The following is a 14,955-nucleotide window of genomic DNA, read 5'->3' on the forward strand; positions in this document are numbered from 1 at the left end:
AGAACAGATGTTTTTCCAGAGTCTGTATTTAAACGAATGTCATTATAAACCCTGATAAGTGCCCTCTGAGTACGATGATCAAGTCAGAATCCTGACTGAAATTTGTCTAGACAACTATTTAAGGACAGAAAGCCAACAGGTTGTTTGGAGATGATTTTCTCAATTATTTTTTCCAGAAAAGGGTACATTTAAAGTAGGTCTGTAATTACCTAGTGTTGCTTCAAGATTTACATTTTTTAAGACAGGCCTCACAACTACAGTTCATAAAACTGATATGGGAAACCACTTTTACCTAAAATGGCGACCACCACATCCTCTCTGAGGATCTCAATAGAACCGCGGGAGATGAAATAGAGGGCGGTGAGCACGTCCCCGCTGTGCACTAGGGTGTCGCCTGGTGGGGCGTGGGTGGTTTTAAAGCGCATGGCCAGAGCTCGTAAACAACCTTTACTGGCCCCACGGAAAGCCTTACAGTTCTGCAGCAGATTCCGATTCAGATGCAGACAGATATCAGCCTGCAGACACTCAGGAAAACCCTTCAATACCTGGACAGGAAGAAGAGAGTAAGAGAGAGATGGACAGGAAAACAGACAGTAAGGAAGGAGATAAGAGACATAATTAATGACATCAATTCAGAGGTAAAATAAAATAAAATGCAAATTAATAAAATAGAAAAATAAAAAACTAAATTAAACAAGGCTTTAAAAATCAATTACAAAGATGAATTAAACTGAATAAATTTTTATTCTGATGATCCAAGTTCTGTGTTTTAAAGACTTATTTGTAACGGGTGTTGCCAAAACAAGCAAATATAAATAAAGCAAGAGTGTTGATGTCATATATTTCGTCTGCAACCACCTTTTTTAGTTAGGTAAATTCAAGGTACCATTTTTTCCATTGTAAATGACTGTCTACTTGTTGCTTTACTTTTAAAGTTGTGTAAAAATACTGGAGATCCTGTATTTCAGTAAGTGTACAGCAGAATACGGCTACATCACAGTACTCTCCAGATGAACTGCAAACGGTTAATATTTTGCTGTTTTTTACTGTATGGTACAGTAAATTACTGCAAAAGTGTGCTGAGATTTATAAAAACAGTATGCTGCATAACTGAAAACTGTAATGTCACACTGAAGCCAGAATTTTGTCTGTACCTTTGTCCTCATTACCTTATTGCTTGCACAATAAGATTCACTGGTATGCTCTAATATGAGTTGGAGCGTCTTGGAATGCATAGCACAAAGGAACGGTGTGAAACTCACAGCGTTCATGTCAATGCCATTGGTGTAGGACCAGGCATGCTGGAAATACTCCTCCAGCCTCTGGCGCAGGCCTCCAGGGATCTGGTGGAAGCGGATGAACTCCTTTACCCTCAGCATCTGTGTGTGATAGCGTGCAGTGCCGGAGTACAAGCGCTGGATTATAGCAGACACATTCCCAAAGATACTGGCATACATTAGGGCTGGGAAAGAAAGAGAAATAAAAAATGATACAGCGAGGTTCCACTGTGAGTCAATCATTCACAGTTCCAGTCCCAGAAGCCAAAACATGAATGTTGTCCGAAGTTTGCTTTCTGTTTTTCTTTTGGAGTGGAGGAAAAAACTAATAGGTAATAACTAACAAGTAATGGAAGCTAATACTCAATTACTGAGAAGAAGAAAATGCAACCAACTTCTTAGAGTGAAGTTGAAACTGAAAGTAAGACTCCTGAAAAGAACGCAAGCTGCAGTAAAGGCCACACATAAATAATGGAATTTTGATATAATATTTAATTGTTGAGGCTTCTGTTTTCTGTTAAATATGTTTTCTGCCTTTTTCCTGATGCTGGAATCTGAATTAATATGCTTCCTTTGGCTTACAGCACCCTGAATGTATAGCTATTTTAAAACAATACCTCAGGCCTCAGGCCACATATTCATTATCAATTCATGCAATACCTTCCTGTGACATTTTTACCCTTGTGTGGTGTTGATGTGTTTGCTACTCAGTGGCCTGGTGAACCCACCACATTATTGATTTTTTTTAAAAAACCCAGAATCATGTCTTTTAGGAAAACTCCATCAATTTGTAGTCGAGGCTCTGACACCAATTTGTTTAATAAGAGAATGTTTAATAGGTACATCTAACTCAGCCATATATAGTTACTCCTGTCCAGACTTAGGTTAATTCTCTATAGAGACTTTTTCAAGTTTAAGTTTCCCATGTCTTCCCGAGAACCATAGTGCCTCATATCAGTATAGTGTGAACCACTCTACCGCGAGTTATGTTGTCCTTTTAACTTGTATTCTTTTGGTTGGGTTTTGTTTTCTTTTGTCTATCACTGAATGTAGGCCAAGGTATTTTGATATTTAGCCAATAAACTCAATTTTAACAAAGCATCCTTGGTGCGAGCATTTCTCTCTCTTGCCCTGGTCTGTAGACTTTGAATAAATCCAGGTTACTCCACAACCTCATCTAATGGTTTTTTTAGCAATAATAACATTAATACTGCTTAGACCCCAAAATTTTTATGGCGCCCAACGTGGGTCTCCGACTGTGTCCATGTTCCCAAGTTTCATCCTTTTAAGTTGTAAAACTTGTTGACAACCTAATTCTGTTTTGACGGCCTCTGCTCGAACTTTGAAAAGCCGGTGAAGCTTTTAGTTGAGAAAGGTGGGGAGTTTTCCTAAAAGACGTGATTCTGAGTAGCCCAGTTGTTGGTGTTACTACACCACCCACACCCACACACACACACACACACACATATATACAAACACATGCACACCCAGACACACACACACTAATACCAGGCCATGTAGGAGGAGTGAAGGGACACAGCACCTCTACACTTTATTCGCTGCGGGTTCACCTTAACACCATATGTAATACAAATGCGTAGGGAGTGAACACTGTGAAGGCACTGAAAATGTGTTCTTTTATATGGTCTTCACAGAAAAATAAGCAAAAGCCAAGGAATCTGAGGTTGCAATAATAATAAATCACATCCTTTTTTCTTTTGGTAAACACTGAACATGGGTCCCACAGACCCCAACACCACACAAGGGAAAAGACACTACGCTCAGTGTTTGCACATTCAGGTTTGAAACCCAGAGTAAAGTTACATTCCTGCTCTAAACTGCTGATGTGTGAATAATGGGAGGAGTGATGAAATAAAAAATTGAAAGTGTCACTCACAGCCGATAAGCATGACGCAGATAGAGAAGATTTTCTCTGGGTTGGTGTTAGGGGAGACGTTGCCGAATCCAACGCTGGTCAGGCTGCTGAAGGTGAAGTACAGCGCCGTAACATATTTGTCCTTGATGGAAGGTCCTGAGGTGGAGTCACTGTCATTGTACTGCTTGCCGATTTGGTCGGCCAGGTTGTCCAGCCAGCCGATCTTCATGGCGCCAACGCGAGCGGAGCCAGTGCGCTCTACATTGCCAATGGCGTACCAGATGCAGGCCAGCCAGTGGGCAATGAGGGCAAAGGTGCACATGAGGAGGAAGAGGACGGCTGCTCCGTACTCAGAGTAGCGATCCAGCTTCCGCGCCACACGCACCAACCGCAGCAGCCGCGCAGTCTTCAGCAGGCCGATCAGAGTGGTGGTCTGAGGCTAAAGGGAGGGGTTCAACAGAGGATTAGCCAATAGGGGGCGTTTCAATTCTTCACTCTCAGAACTACAACTTAGAGATTAGTTTCCTAGTAGTTACTAAATGCTTTATAGTAGTTACAGTAATTATAATACTCCATATTAGTGAGTAAATATAGTAGTTCCTAAATAATTAAGTAGCAGTAAATAAATAATATTTTTAAAATGGTTACTGAATACTTAAGAACAGTTACTGCATAATGTACCAGTTGCTAAATAATTTATAGTAGTTACTCAATACTTCATAGTACTGAATAATCCATAGCAGTAACTGATACTTTATAGTAGTTACTGATTGTTATTCAATAATTTATATTTATAGTAGTTACTCAATACTTTATTGTAGTTATTGAATGATAAGACAAGTTCGATCCCTGGTGATGCTGTAGCCGTCCATAGCTGGGAGTCCAAGAAAGCACAATTGGCTTCGCTCTCTCTAGGTGGGTAGGATGGCGCCCTTCTCCCCCCATCACTCAACACGATGCTAGTCAGTGCAGCCGTCTGTTAGCTGACATAACATAACTGGCAGTCGGCACTTTCCTCCGAGTGTGTTCGGCTGTCCAGTGAACGGCAATTAGAAAAGAAAAGGTGGCTGGTTTCACAGGTCTCGGAGAAAGCCTGTGTTAACCTTCACCCTGCTAGCGTTGATAGTATTGTGTGATTGGGAGAGTCCTAACTAGCAGGTGGAATTTGAAATGACTAAATTAGAAAATTGGCTAAAAATAAAAAAAAGGACTAATAGTAATTCTTAAGATTAAGACTAGGTGCTTTTTAGTTAAGATGGGAGTGCTGGGCAGAGTGAACACTAAACTACACTTCTGTGACTCTTCAGAACCTTAGCTGACACCTCCAAGACCTGGTTCTAAGTGTTTTGTGCAAGCAGTTATACCTAGAAAGCTTTGGTTCTTCAGGAAACTGGCAGTAGTAAATTACTAATCCATTGAAATAACAGTTGTGGCCAAATAACACCCTGCCAGCAATAAATTGCTCATAATAAAGATTATAAAACAATGCTAGAAACTAGTTAGAAACTAGAAATTGATATTCATATTTATTTTAATTACACACCCTACTTCATTTCCATCTCTCATAACAGCTAACCTTACAGAGACTCTGTTTGCCTATCAGAACAGCCTGGGTTGACACCTCTAGAGTCTATAACATCAATATTGCAGCACACACAGGTCAAAACCAAACTCAGAAAAAAAGCTCTATAGCCTCTACTATGAACACACAAAGCCAGCAGACATCATACAGAGCTGAGACGGTTTTGAAATTTAGCTACTGTGACGATTCATACATCTACAGTTCTGTCCGCCCTTCATTTATTTAGGTTAAAACCACCATTGAATAGTTATTCATTTTTTCTAGGGAGATCAGGTATAAAATTACCCACTGGAATACAGATGGGGAAGTTAAAGGAAACTAAGTGAAAAACAGTAAATTGCAAAACTTAAGTTAAAAAAATTATTAAAAGATAGAGAGAAGGACATCCAAGTGGCACAACCATCTAAGCATTGGCCCTATCATCAGGAGATCACAAGTTCGATCTCTGGTGATGCTGCAGCCATCCATAGCCGGGAGTCCAAGAGAGCACAATTGGCCTCATTTTCTGGCTGAGTAGGATGGCCCCCCTTCTCCCCCCATTACTCAACGTGATGCCAGTCAACGCAGGCGTCTGTTAGCTGATGTAACATATCTGGCAGTTGCCGCTTTCCTCCAAGTACGTTTGGCTGTCCAATGACATTGCGTGAGCAGCAGTTCAAAAAGAATCGGTGTCTGGCTTCACAGGTCTCGGAGAAGGTCGTGTTGGCCTTCACCCTCCTAGCATTGGTAGTATCATGTGATTGGGGGAGTCCTAAGTAGTGGGTGGAATTGGAGAGGACTAAATTGAGGAAAAAAATGGGTAAAAAAAAGATACAGAGAAAGCGGGACTCTGAACAACCACCTGGAAGATCTGTTAGTCCACTAAAACTGTCCCCATCAGATAAACTGCACTTAAAGCATTCATCTTTGAGAGAGAGGAGAAAACCACACTGCTTCAGATCTGAAAACTTCCACAAGTGTTTCTGTCCATTCTTCCACTGTGAGAAGACAACTCAGTGCTATGGGACTGAAAGGATGTGTAGCTGTTCAAAAACCTATTATTATTATCTTGTAGAAAATATTATTTCTTGTATTGACCTCTGAAATCATGTCATCCTGTAGTCAATGTCCAGGTCCAAGCAGGTTTTTTCTATGGGTAAAATGAATGGCATACATTCTGTCCTGCACAGAAAGGCCATTTATTTTTCCCACAGAGAAAGACTGCTTAGACTCAAAGCTCCAAATAAGGCCATGACGCCAGGTCCAGAATAAAGACACGACTCCATTTAATATTCTTTTTACATTCTTTTCATGCACTTTTTTCCAATTCTTTGTTTTACATGGTTTATGAACTGTATAAAACTTTTTAAAGTTGTTTCTTGATATTTCTAATAATTTTCTTTCTCTTTTCCTTTCACTACTCTTGGGACATGTAATTGTCTACTTCTCTCACCTCGTCTGATCCTGATCTGAAGATGAGCAGGTCGAAGGGGATGGCTGCTACGATGTCGATAAGGAACCAGCCTTTGAAGTAGTGCTGGGCTATCCGCGCCGGGTGGCTCACCACCTCGTCGTTGTGGTTCACGTACGTGGTGCGGAAGTTGATGATGATGTCAATGATGAACATGACGTCCACCACTAGGTCCACTACGTTGAGCGGGTTGCAAGTGTAGCCGCAGGTGCGCCGGCTCTCCTCCTCTTGCTCGTTGAGTAGGAAAGCAGCACTGTAGGGCGTGAAGACGGCCGTATAGAGCACCAGCAGCAGGATCACCCAGTCCCACACTGCCTTAAATGGGCTGTAGTGCAGGATGGTCCACTTATGGATGCGGGGTGCCTGGAGCTTGTACTCAGGAAGCACGTCAGCCCCCAGAGACAGCACCTGCACATGTGGGAGTGGTGGGAAAACAAGATCAGGGTATATATAGTATAAATATACTACAGACCAAAAACCAGAAGAAACACAGACTTTGTAAACATAAGCAAGAGGTAGTAGGAAGTGATTTGTTTATGAACACAGACCAAAAGGGTTTGACACTTAGACAGATATATTTAACATTTCTTTTAGGCCTTCAGTTCAAAAATTTATCAAAAACAAGGAAAAAACACCTCTTTGATAAAGTTAATTTCTGCTAGCCCTCCAATGGGATTCTAACAGAAAATTAGCACTAAGCTAACCTGTTCACATTAAAATTTGGCCTTTCCAGACATTTCATAAACTTTCAGTTGCTTGTAAAAGACATTCTATTTGTTGTATTTGAGGCTTGTTTTAGTCATTAACACATTTTACCTTGTTGATGGTTTACAGTGACTTTATCAGTAAGAAGTCCTGAAATAGAGCTGCTTCTATGTTAAATTTCGACCATTTGACTGAAACCTTAAAATCCCAGTTTACATGCATACTAAAATTACATACTAAGGCTCATTACTCAGTAACTACAGGAATCTCAATGCAAACTGGCTGAGCTATTTTTAGGTTATAGAAGTGTGTAACAAAACTTGGCCATGTAAGGTTGATCCTGAAGTCTTAACCAATAGAAGGCTGTATCCAGCTAGATACCACAGAGAAAAATTCTGATTCTGTCATTTTCTGTTGAGTGTTTCAAGAATTTAACATTGTTTTGTTTCCAACCAAAACTTTATGAATTAATAGCATTACTATAATACTTGTAGAGTTATCCTCTTAAAATTCCAGGGTTTATACAGACTAATTATTCAGTAACTACAAGGACTTAAATGCACTGGTTGAGCTATTCTTTAGGTTATAGAAGTATGTAATAAAACTTCAGCCCTGCACATGGGACCTAGCCATTTAAGGGGTTAAATACAACAAGCAGTATGATAATATTAAATAAAACAAAATTAAAATATTAAAAAAGAATTAAAAAAATGTACGAACTTTTTTTTTCAAGGAATCCATTAGGCTTAGGAGGCCCTGGGGATTCCCCATTTCTGCTATGGTGTTCCAGGCTTGGTTTTTGCTTAGCTTACACAATCTCTTGGTGCACACCACAATAAATCACTTGGTGGAAATTGTGTAAACTCTGTGGTTTATGTGGCATGTGTCTGTTCAATACAATATTTCCTTGTGGAGCAAACTAGTTTTGAAAGCAAAGCAAAAATGTGGAAGGAAAACATTTTTTAATGAAAACCGCTCCTTCAAATGTAGCGTTATTTGTCTAGATTAGTGAAATACTGTTAATGAGCTCTTGCAGAGTTTTATTGTAGCTCTATTCAGATTCACCTGATCTTCCCTTTCAGATGATCCTGAATTCATCATGTAACTCACACATTTAAAGATAAGGCTTTGAAAACGTATTTTACAATGTAAAAGCTTTCAATTAGGATATGTACATGTTTTAAAAATTAATAACATACTCGTTAATCGATTGAAAAGCCTGCATCACTGTCTAGGCTAGTGTTTTCCAACTCCACCTCTTGGAGGCCACATAAGCACAAAAATATCAACATTTAAATGCAAAAACCTATAAAGAGCTAACAAAAGACCAACAAAGCTAAGAGTTGTTCGGTTTTCATCTCTTACAACTACTCTAAGGCCCATGTGTCAAACAAAAAGCCCATGGGCCAAGTCAGGCCTGTGATGCAGTCCAATTCGACCCGCAAAATTTTTTAAAATTTAAATTTTTTATTATTATTAGCCTGTTTCACGCTGCACTACAGTCCCCAGCATGCACAGCAACATAGTGTACATCCTGTCCACCTTCCAGCGGTTACACAAAAAGAAATAATGCTTGGTCTAGTTTAAGCAAACAGGCAGCTTTAAAAAACTACCTAAAACAAGTAAAGCATTCAGTGCCTATTTTGCTGTTGCAGTTTTGGCACAGTTTGAATAAACAATGACAAAATTAAATAATAACATAGCTGGAGATATACATAATAATAACATAGCTATGAGATATACATAATAATAACATAGCTATGAGATTTTTTTTAATATGGCCTTTTAAGTGGTTGAGTTTGACACCCCTTCTCTAAAGGGAACCTTACAGAGCATTGCAAATATTAATTAGACATAAAAAGTAAAGAAACCTACTATTTCTTGTATTTTCAACTGGATTACAAAAGGATCTGAAGCATATGAATGGCATATGTCATGCCCTTGATATCATCAGTAAATTAAACGAAAGAGTGAAAAAATATTTTTTTAAAAAACGAACAGTTTGCAACAGGCACACTGTCATTTTATATCACAGATTTTATATGATATCATCGGTATAATGTTCACAATCTAGCAAATGTGTCACAATATATAAACATATCACTGTATAGCATTATAAGCAACACATCGTCCAGCCCTACTGCACTCAATCCAACAGCTGAATCATAGGCTTGTCCTTGAATATCCCCTTTTCAGTGCCTCTGGAATGGTCTGACTCTCTAAGAGGTTTCCAAATTGCCACCTTTTGGAGATTCTTTCCTCAGATTTGAATCATTACACAGTGTCTCCAGTCAAACTGAAAGGCCAGCAGTCACCAGACAAGATCAACAGGCGAGATGAAACGATAAAGGAGAGGGAGTCTGAGGAGATGTTCACTGTAGGCAGACGGAACATAAACTGAGCATGAATCATTACTAAATGTACTGCAGCTATTCTCAGAATTGAAAATAGATACAAAGAACAAATCAGCACAGGAAACGCTACAGTATGCAGTCTTGAATGAAGAATTGTCTTAAAGAGATGGTTGAGTCGAGGTGAAATAAGGATAATACCTATGTCTAAATATTTTCAGCTAATGTCAGTCAATCATAAATGATGTTTTTTGGCTTTTTTAACTGACAGGTTCATGCCACTTGGCATGCCATTCTCAATTAGCATTCAGGGGTTAGCAAACCTTGTAATCTCCCACTACCCATATTCTGTTGCAACATGAATGAAGCTGCCAATCCTGTCCTCCTCCTACCACTAGAAACCACCATAATGATACACTTTTATTTTTTCAATGCATGTAGGACAAACTAATTGTGTAAATGTTGCACATTAACAAAAGTACTTTACTGTCGAAGAATGAAAAAGGCACAAATCCTTTAATTTTTCTAATTGGTCTTTTAGAACAAGTTATTCATTTTTTTGTGTCAGAAAAAGCATAACGCACATATTAAATAGAAAATTACACAAAAGCCTCAGCAAATAAATATAACATTAAATTAAACATTATTTAAATTGGTCCACTCTTCAGATACATTCCAAAAATAAAATACATAGAAAACAGGGACTCCTAACAATATGCACCCTGGCAGATCTCCAAAACAGTACTTAAAGCATTCATCTTTGAGAGAATATAAGCTTTCTGGCATTGAAAAATGAATAACTTGTACTTAATGGCTGTGTTGACTGGAAATTGAAGTAATGAAGAGGGTTCTCGGACTTTTGCACAGTACTGTAGCTCATCCCCACTCCAACGGAGTTGAGTTACACCAGTATACTGTTATACCTCAGATGAGTCTTCTGCTCTTATGTCATATTTATTGTTTTATTGCTGTGTATATACAGCACGTATGTCCACATTCACATATACTCTTCAGAAAAGTAAGGATAAAAACAGTTGATATATCTTCTGTTGTTCCATCATCATCATCGATACACCCATTATTGTTAACACCAGTAAAATGCACATATGTACATATGCCATATAAACATTAGCCACTAGTGAGTTTTAAACAGCTAGAGTACCTGTTTCACTGTTACTCAAACGACAGGTACCTCTCATCTCCCACTCTATGAACACTGTGTTGGTGGATGTTTTAGTGATTACACCATCAGCAAATAGCTCTAATGTTCCATTAGCAAACTGTGATTATGGCTGGCTCAGGGGACCATGGCAACTGCTGGTTACTATGGAAACCACAAATTGATCAGGGGACATCAGTAATGTGGAAAACTTGGTGGACTGGGACAAAGGGACTACCCTCACCAGTCAATGGCCATCACCGTCTACCACGGTATCTGAAATACTCTCAAAGCTAAACATGTCTGAAGGGGCAACGGTGATGACTGAAAATAGTGGGTGATGAGGGAATTTCCTAGTACAGAAATAGCTTGACCCAGAAATGCAGGTTGTCACCAATCAACTCATCGCCTACTAATAGTTTAAGACTTGACTCAATCCAGTTCACTGCAAAGAGAACGGCAAGTCTATTTCAGTTGACTGACCCCAAATACTTTATTTCTGTTAGATGTAAAACCCTCTTTCCACACTAACATCCTCCCCCTGCAGCACTATTAGTGTCAGCTGTAACCGTGACGTATGCTACACAGCTGAAAAAAGTAATAATGTCACAACAGAGGAAAAACCACACCACAAAACCAAAAAAAGTCAGTTTTACCTAACAGGTGGCCCCTGAGAGTACGTGAACTCCAATTCCATATTTAACCAGTTATACATCATCATACACCACTATACACCTTCTTTTACCATTGATACATCACTACATACAATTATAAACCATCTTTAACCAGTTATACATTATTAAACACTACTATACATCATCTTTTATCAATGATATGATACATCACTACATACAATTATAAACCAGGTATACATAATTATACACAATTATACATAAAGTCATCTTTTACTAATGATACATCACTACACACAATTATAAACCAGGTGTAACCAGTTAAACATCATTATACACCACTATACCCCATCTTTTAATACATTATTACACACAATTATAAACCATATTTAACCAGTAATGCATCATTTTACACCACTATACATCATCTTATACCAATTATACCAATCGCTACCCACAATTGTTAACCATTTTTCACCAGTTATACATCGTTATGCACCAATACACAGCATCTTTTACCAGTTATAATCACTATTCACCATTACATATTAAGTCACACATCATTATTATGTATCATATTTAACCAGCTATACATCAACATGCAACATCTTTAACAACTTAAACATCAATATATATCATTATATGCCATCTTTAACCACTTATACGTCACTATACACCAATACAGAACATCAAACAAGCTATACATCACTACACACCAATATATACCATTTCTAACCATATTTAAATAGTTATGTGGCCACATCTCAGTAATGTTCTGCTAGAGTGTGATTACTGACCGGTACAACAATGAGTGCCTCCATATCCAAGTTCTCCAGTGCGTCGTGCTCTCTGCCACAACAGCTGCAGGATAAACGAGTCTTCAGAAAGCCCAACAGGCCACCCTCGCGACCCCGAAACAGACACCTTCGCTCCCCGTTCATCATCCCACACACAAACAGCTTTACACAGAATCCTAAAACTACAGCTCCATCTAACCCCTCTAAGCGAATGCAAGGTAAAGAAGGACAGCTGCTAACAGACGGACAGACAGGAAACAGACATCTAGACGGAGACAGGATAAGCGTAGATAATCTATGGAAAAAAGTCCTTGGCACTTGAACAGAGTAATAAAAAACTGAGTGATAGTATGATAGTGAGAGACAGACACTCTAAAGACCTGTGAAAATCACAGTATGGATCCAATAATGACACACATGGCCCCCTATAGTCAATGTAAAGACCCACTGTAGTCATGCCTGGGACCCACTGCAGTCACACTACAGACCAAGCTAAAGACTAGTTACTCTAAAGACATGCTGGTATCGAAACTATACTTGGAGCATCACAATATCCTAGCCCACAGCGTGAAGACCATGCAAAACAAAAGCCCTGACTGATCTCGGACCCTTTTATAAATCTAGCTGGTCCCACACCTCCAGTGCCATGTGATCCAGTGGCTCTGTGCCTCTGAAAACACATCAGATGAACTAACCCATTTAGTGGGAAATCGACGGAAAGGCGAGAAGAGAGAGTGTTTTAGAACATTTTCAGTAGGTCCAACTAAATTGGGACTGAGTGTGACTGTGCACGTTCCTCTCTCGCTCTGGTCTGCAGGCACTTTGTTTGGCACTGAGGCTCAGGCCTCTTTACCTAAGATGTCCTTTCACTTAATGATGTAAAGCATAAAGTCAGAATACTGCTACAAATCCTAAGTAGTCATTGGTAACTGATGAACTTTATCACACTGACAACGGATACATGCAGAATGCAGAAGTTTTTTCCAATATGTTAAATTCAGAAAATAAATATAATATACACTAATATTTCTGGTAAAAAAAAAAGTTTGCTCTCTTTAAAGGATGCATTTATATATTTTCAAATAGAAAATCAACAAAACGTCACTTAACAGAGAGTGTTTAAGCTTACGCATAAGACTGTGTGTATACAGAGATGAATCACTTACATCACAGCAAAAAACTGCCTGCTTATTCATTACACATGAAACAGATTATTATATTGATGTCTTTTTTTTACTATTGGTGCATTATTTGCCAGTTTTGTCCACTTTATTCATGTGAAATTTAAGAATGTACCGGTGATATACTGGTAATGTACTAGTGACAAAAAACTGGCTCAAGTTTAACACTTTGCCAGCAGGTCAAGTGCTACTTTCTTTCGGTAGAAATTCAGAAAGTCAGAAATTCACCAATTTTAGGACTGTTTCACCAGTTCAGGACAAAAGAAAATTACTAGTTTTAGGACAATTTAGGACTGTCTGAATGTCCCAAAGAAGACCAGAGTGCGAATAAGAAGTGGTTTACCTCCATCCATTGTGTGCCTCTGAAAAAATCTGCACAGGCAAATTAGAAATGTTTTGCATAGTACTTTGCATAGCCCAAACGGCAAAGCAACGACTGACCCATCTGTGGTGCCGTTTTAGCAGCTCTAACAATACCTTCACTGCTTGTGTGCTTGAAAGAAAAAATCCCAACTTCCCAAACCAGTTTGAGCTTAAAACTACAGCCCTGTTTCTGTAGAACATTCTTGAGTAGAAAAGTGTGACTGTGTTTTGTGTGACAGTAAACAACTACTCAGAAATATCCTATCAAGTACTAATATATTAATATACACTGCTAAAACAGTCTATTCGTTTTTATTCTTTCAAGAAGTGCTCTTATTGCCTGACACCTGTGTTAAGACACACTTGCAGCTCAGCACAGCATTTAGTAAAGCTTCTAAAATACATGTTCACTGTTCAAAAAAGACTATAGTACTATTTGGATAGGATTAGTTTTATATACAGTAGGTAGGGTAATATAAGTAGCAGTGTTTCTCAGTGATTTTAGTCCCATCCGAATCTGTAATTTATCAGACTGCGCAGTCAATTTCAGTAAAGATTCTGGCAGCTTTTATATGTACAAACATTAGAAACAATCCCAGGTTACATGAATCCCATGCTACAAAACCATAATAGCATGATATAAAACAAACTGTAGAAGTAAACCCAGATTATCTTAACCCCGTGCTATTAAATAGGTGATAGAAATAACCTCAGATTATATTGAACTTATGCTATAAAACAGACTGTAGAAACAACTTTGGGATATATTAATAAATCCCATGTTATAAAACAAAATGTTGAATAATACCAGATTATATTCAATCTGTTCCATAAAATGACCTGCAGAATTAACTCCAGGTTATACACTCCCATACCTTAAAACACTGGGACAGAATGTTAAATTAAAATTAAACTGAAAACAGTAAATAATAATAAATATGTAAAACATTTCTGACCCGTATTACATGGAAAACAATATAACAGCACATTATTTGATGTATTAGCTCATGAATGTTATTGTTTCAATTTTGATCCCTGCAGTATATTTCAAAACAAGTCTGGACAGTAAAGTATTTACGACTTTGGGATGTATACCTCTTCTTCCTGCAAACAAGTTTTAAGGTGTGCACCTCTTGTGTTTTAAAATGCACCACACATTCTCTATTGGGGACAGGTCTGGACTGCAGGTAGGCCAGTCTAGCACCCATATGTTCTTCTTTCACAGCCATTCCTTTGTAGTGCAGAATGTGGTTTTGCACTGTCTTGTTGAAATATGCACGGGTGTTCCTGGAAAAGACATTATCTTGAAGGCAGAAAATGTTACTCCAAAATCTCTATGCACTTTTCAGCATTAATAGTGCCGTCACAGAAGTGTAAGTTACCTTTGCCAAGGGCACTGACACAAACCCACACCAAGACAGACCCTGGCTTTAGGACTTATTGCTGGTAACAGTCTGGATAGTCGTTTTCATCTAAGGTCCAGAGCACAAAGTGTCGATTTTTTCCAAAAAAGCTTGGCAATTCTGATTCGTCTGACCACAATACACGTTTCCACACTATGACTAGTCCATCCTCCAAATGC

The 14,955-nt window shown here is 38.6% G+C and overlaps 1 protein-coding gene across 3 annotated transcripts in view; it reads right to left on the minus strand.

The window, feature by feature from the left end:
• The window catches only part of kcnh6a (potassium voltage-gated channel, subfamily H (eag-related), member 6a), an 89,609-nt gene that overhangs the window by 12,718 nt on the left and 61,936 nt on the right, over window positions 1-14,955 (minus strand). For all 3 annotated transcript variants that reach the window (XM_017697493.2, XM_017697495.2, XM_017697494.2), the window contains 4 exons: window positions 6,168-6,593; window positions 3,175-3,592; window positions 1,263-1,462; window positions 293-545 (listed from right to left, as the gene is read on the minus strand). In XM_017697493.2, coding sequence (XP_017552982.2) covers window positions 293-545; window positions 1,263-1,462; window positions 3,175-3,592; window positions 6,168-6,593 — 1,297 coding nt within the window. The remainder of the gene's footprint in view (window positions 1-292; window positions 546-1,262; window positions 1,463-3,174; window positions 3,593-6,167; window positions 6,594-14,955) is intronic.

The sequence above is a fragment of the Pygocentrus nattereri genome, chromosome 14, assembly GCF_015220715.1.
Source record: "Pygocentrus nattereri isolate fPygNat1 chromosome 14, fPygNat1.pri, whole genome shotgun sequence".
Taxonomy (NCBI): domain Eukaryota; kingdom Metazoa; phylum Chordata; class Actinopteri; order Characiformes; family Serrasalmidae; genus Pygocentrus; species Pygocentrus nattereri.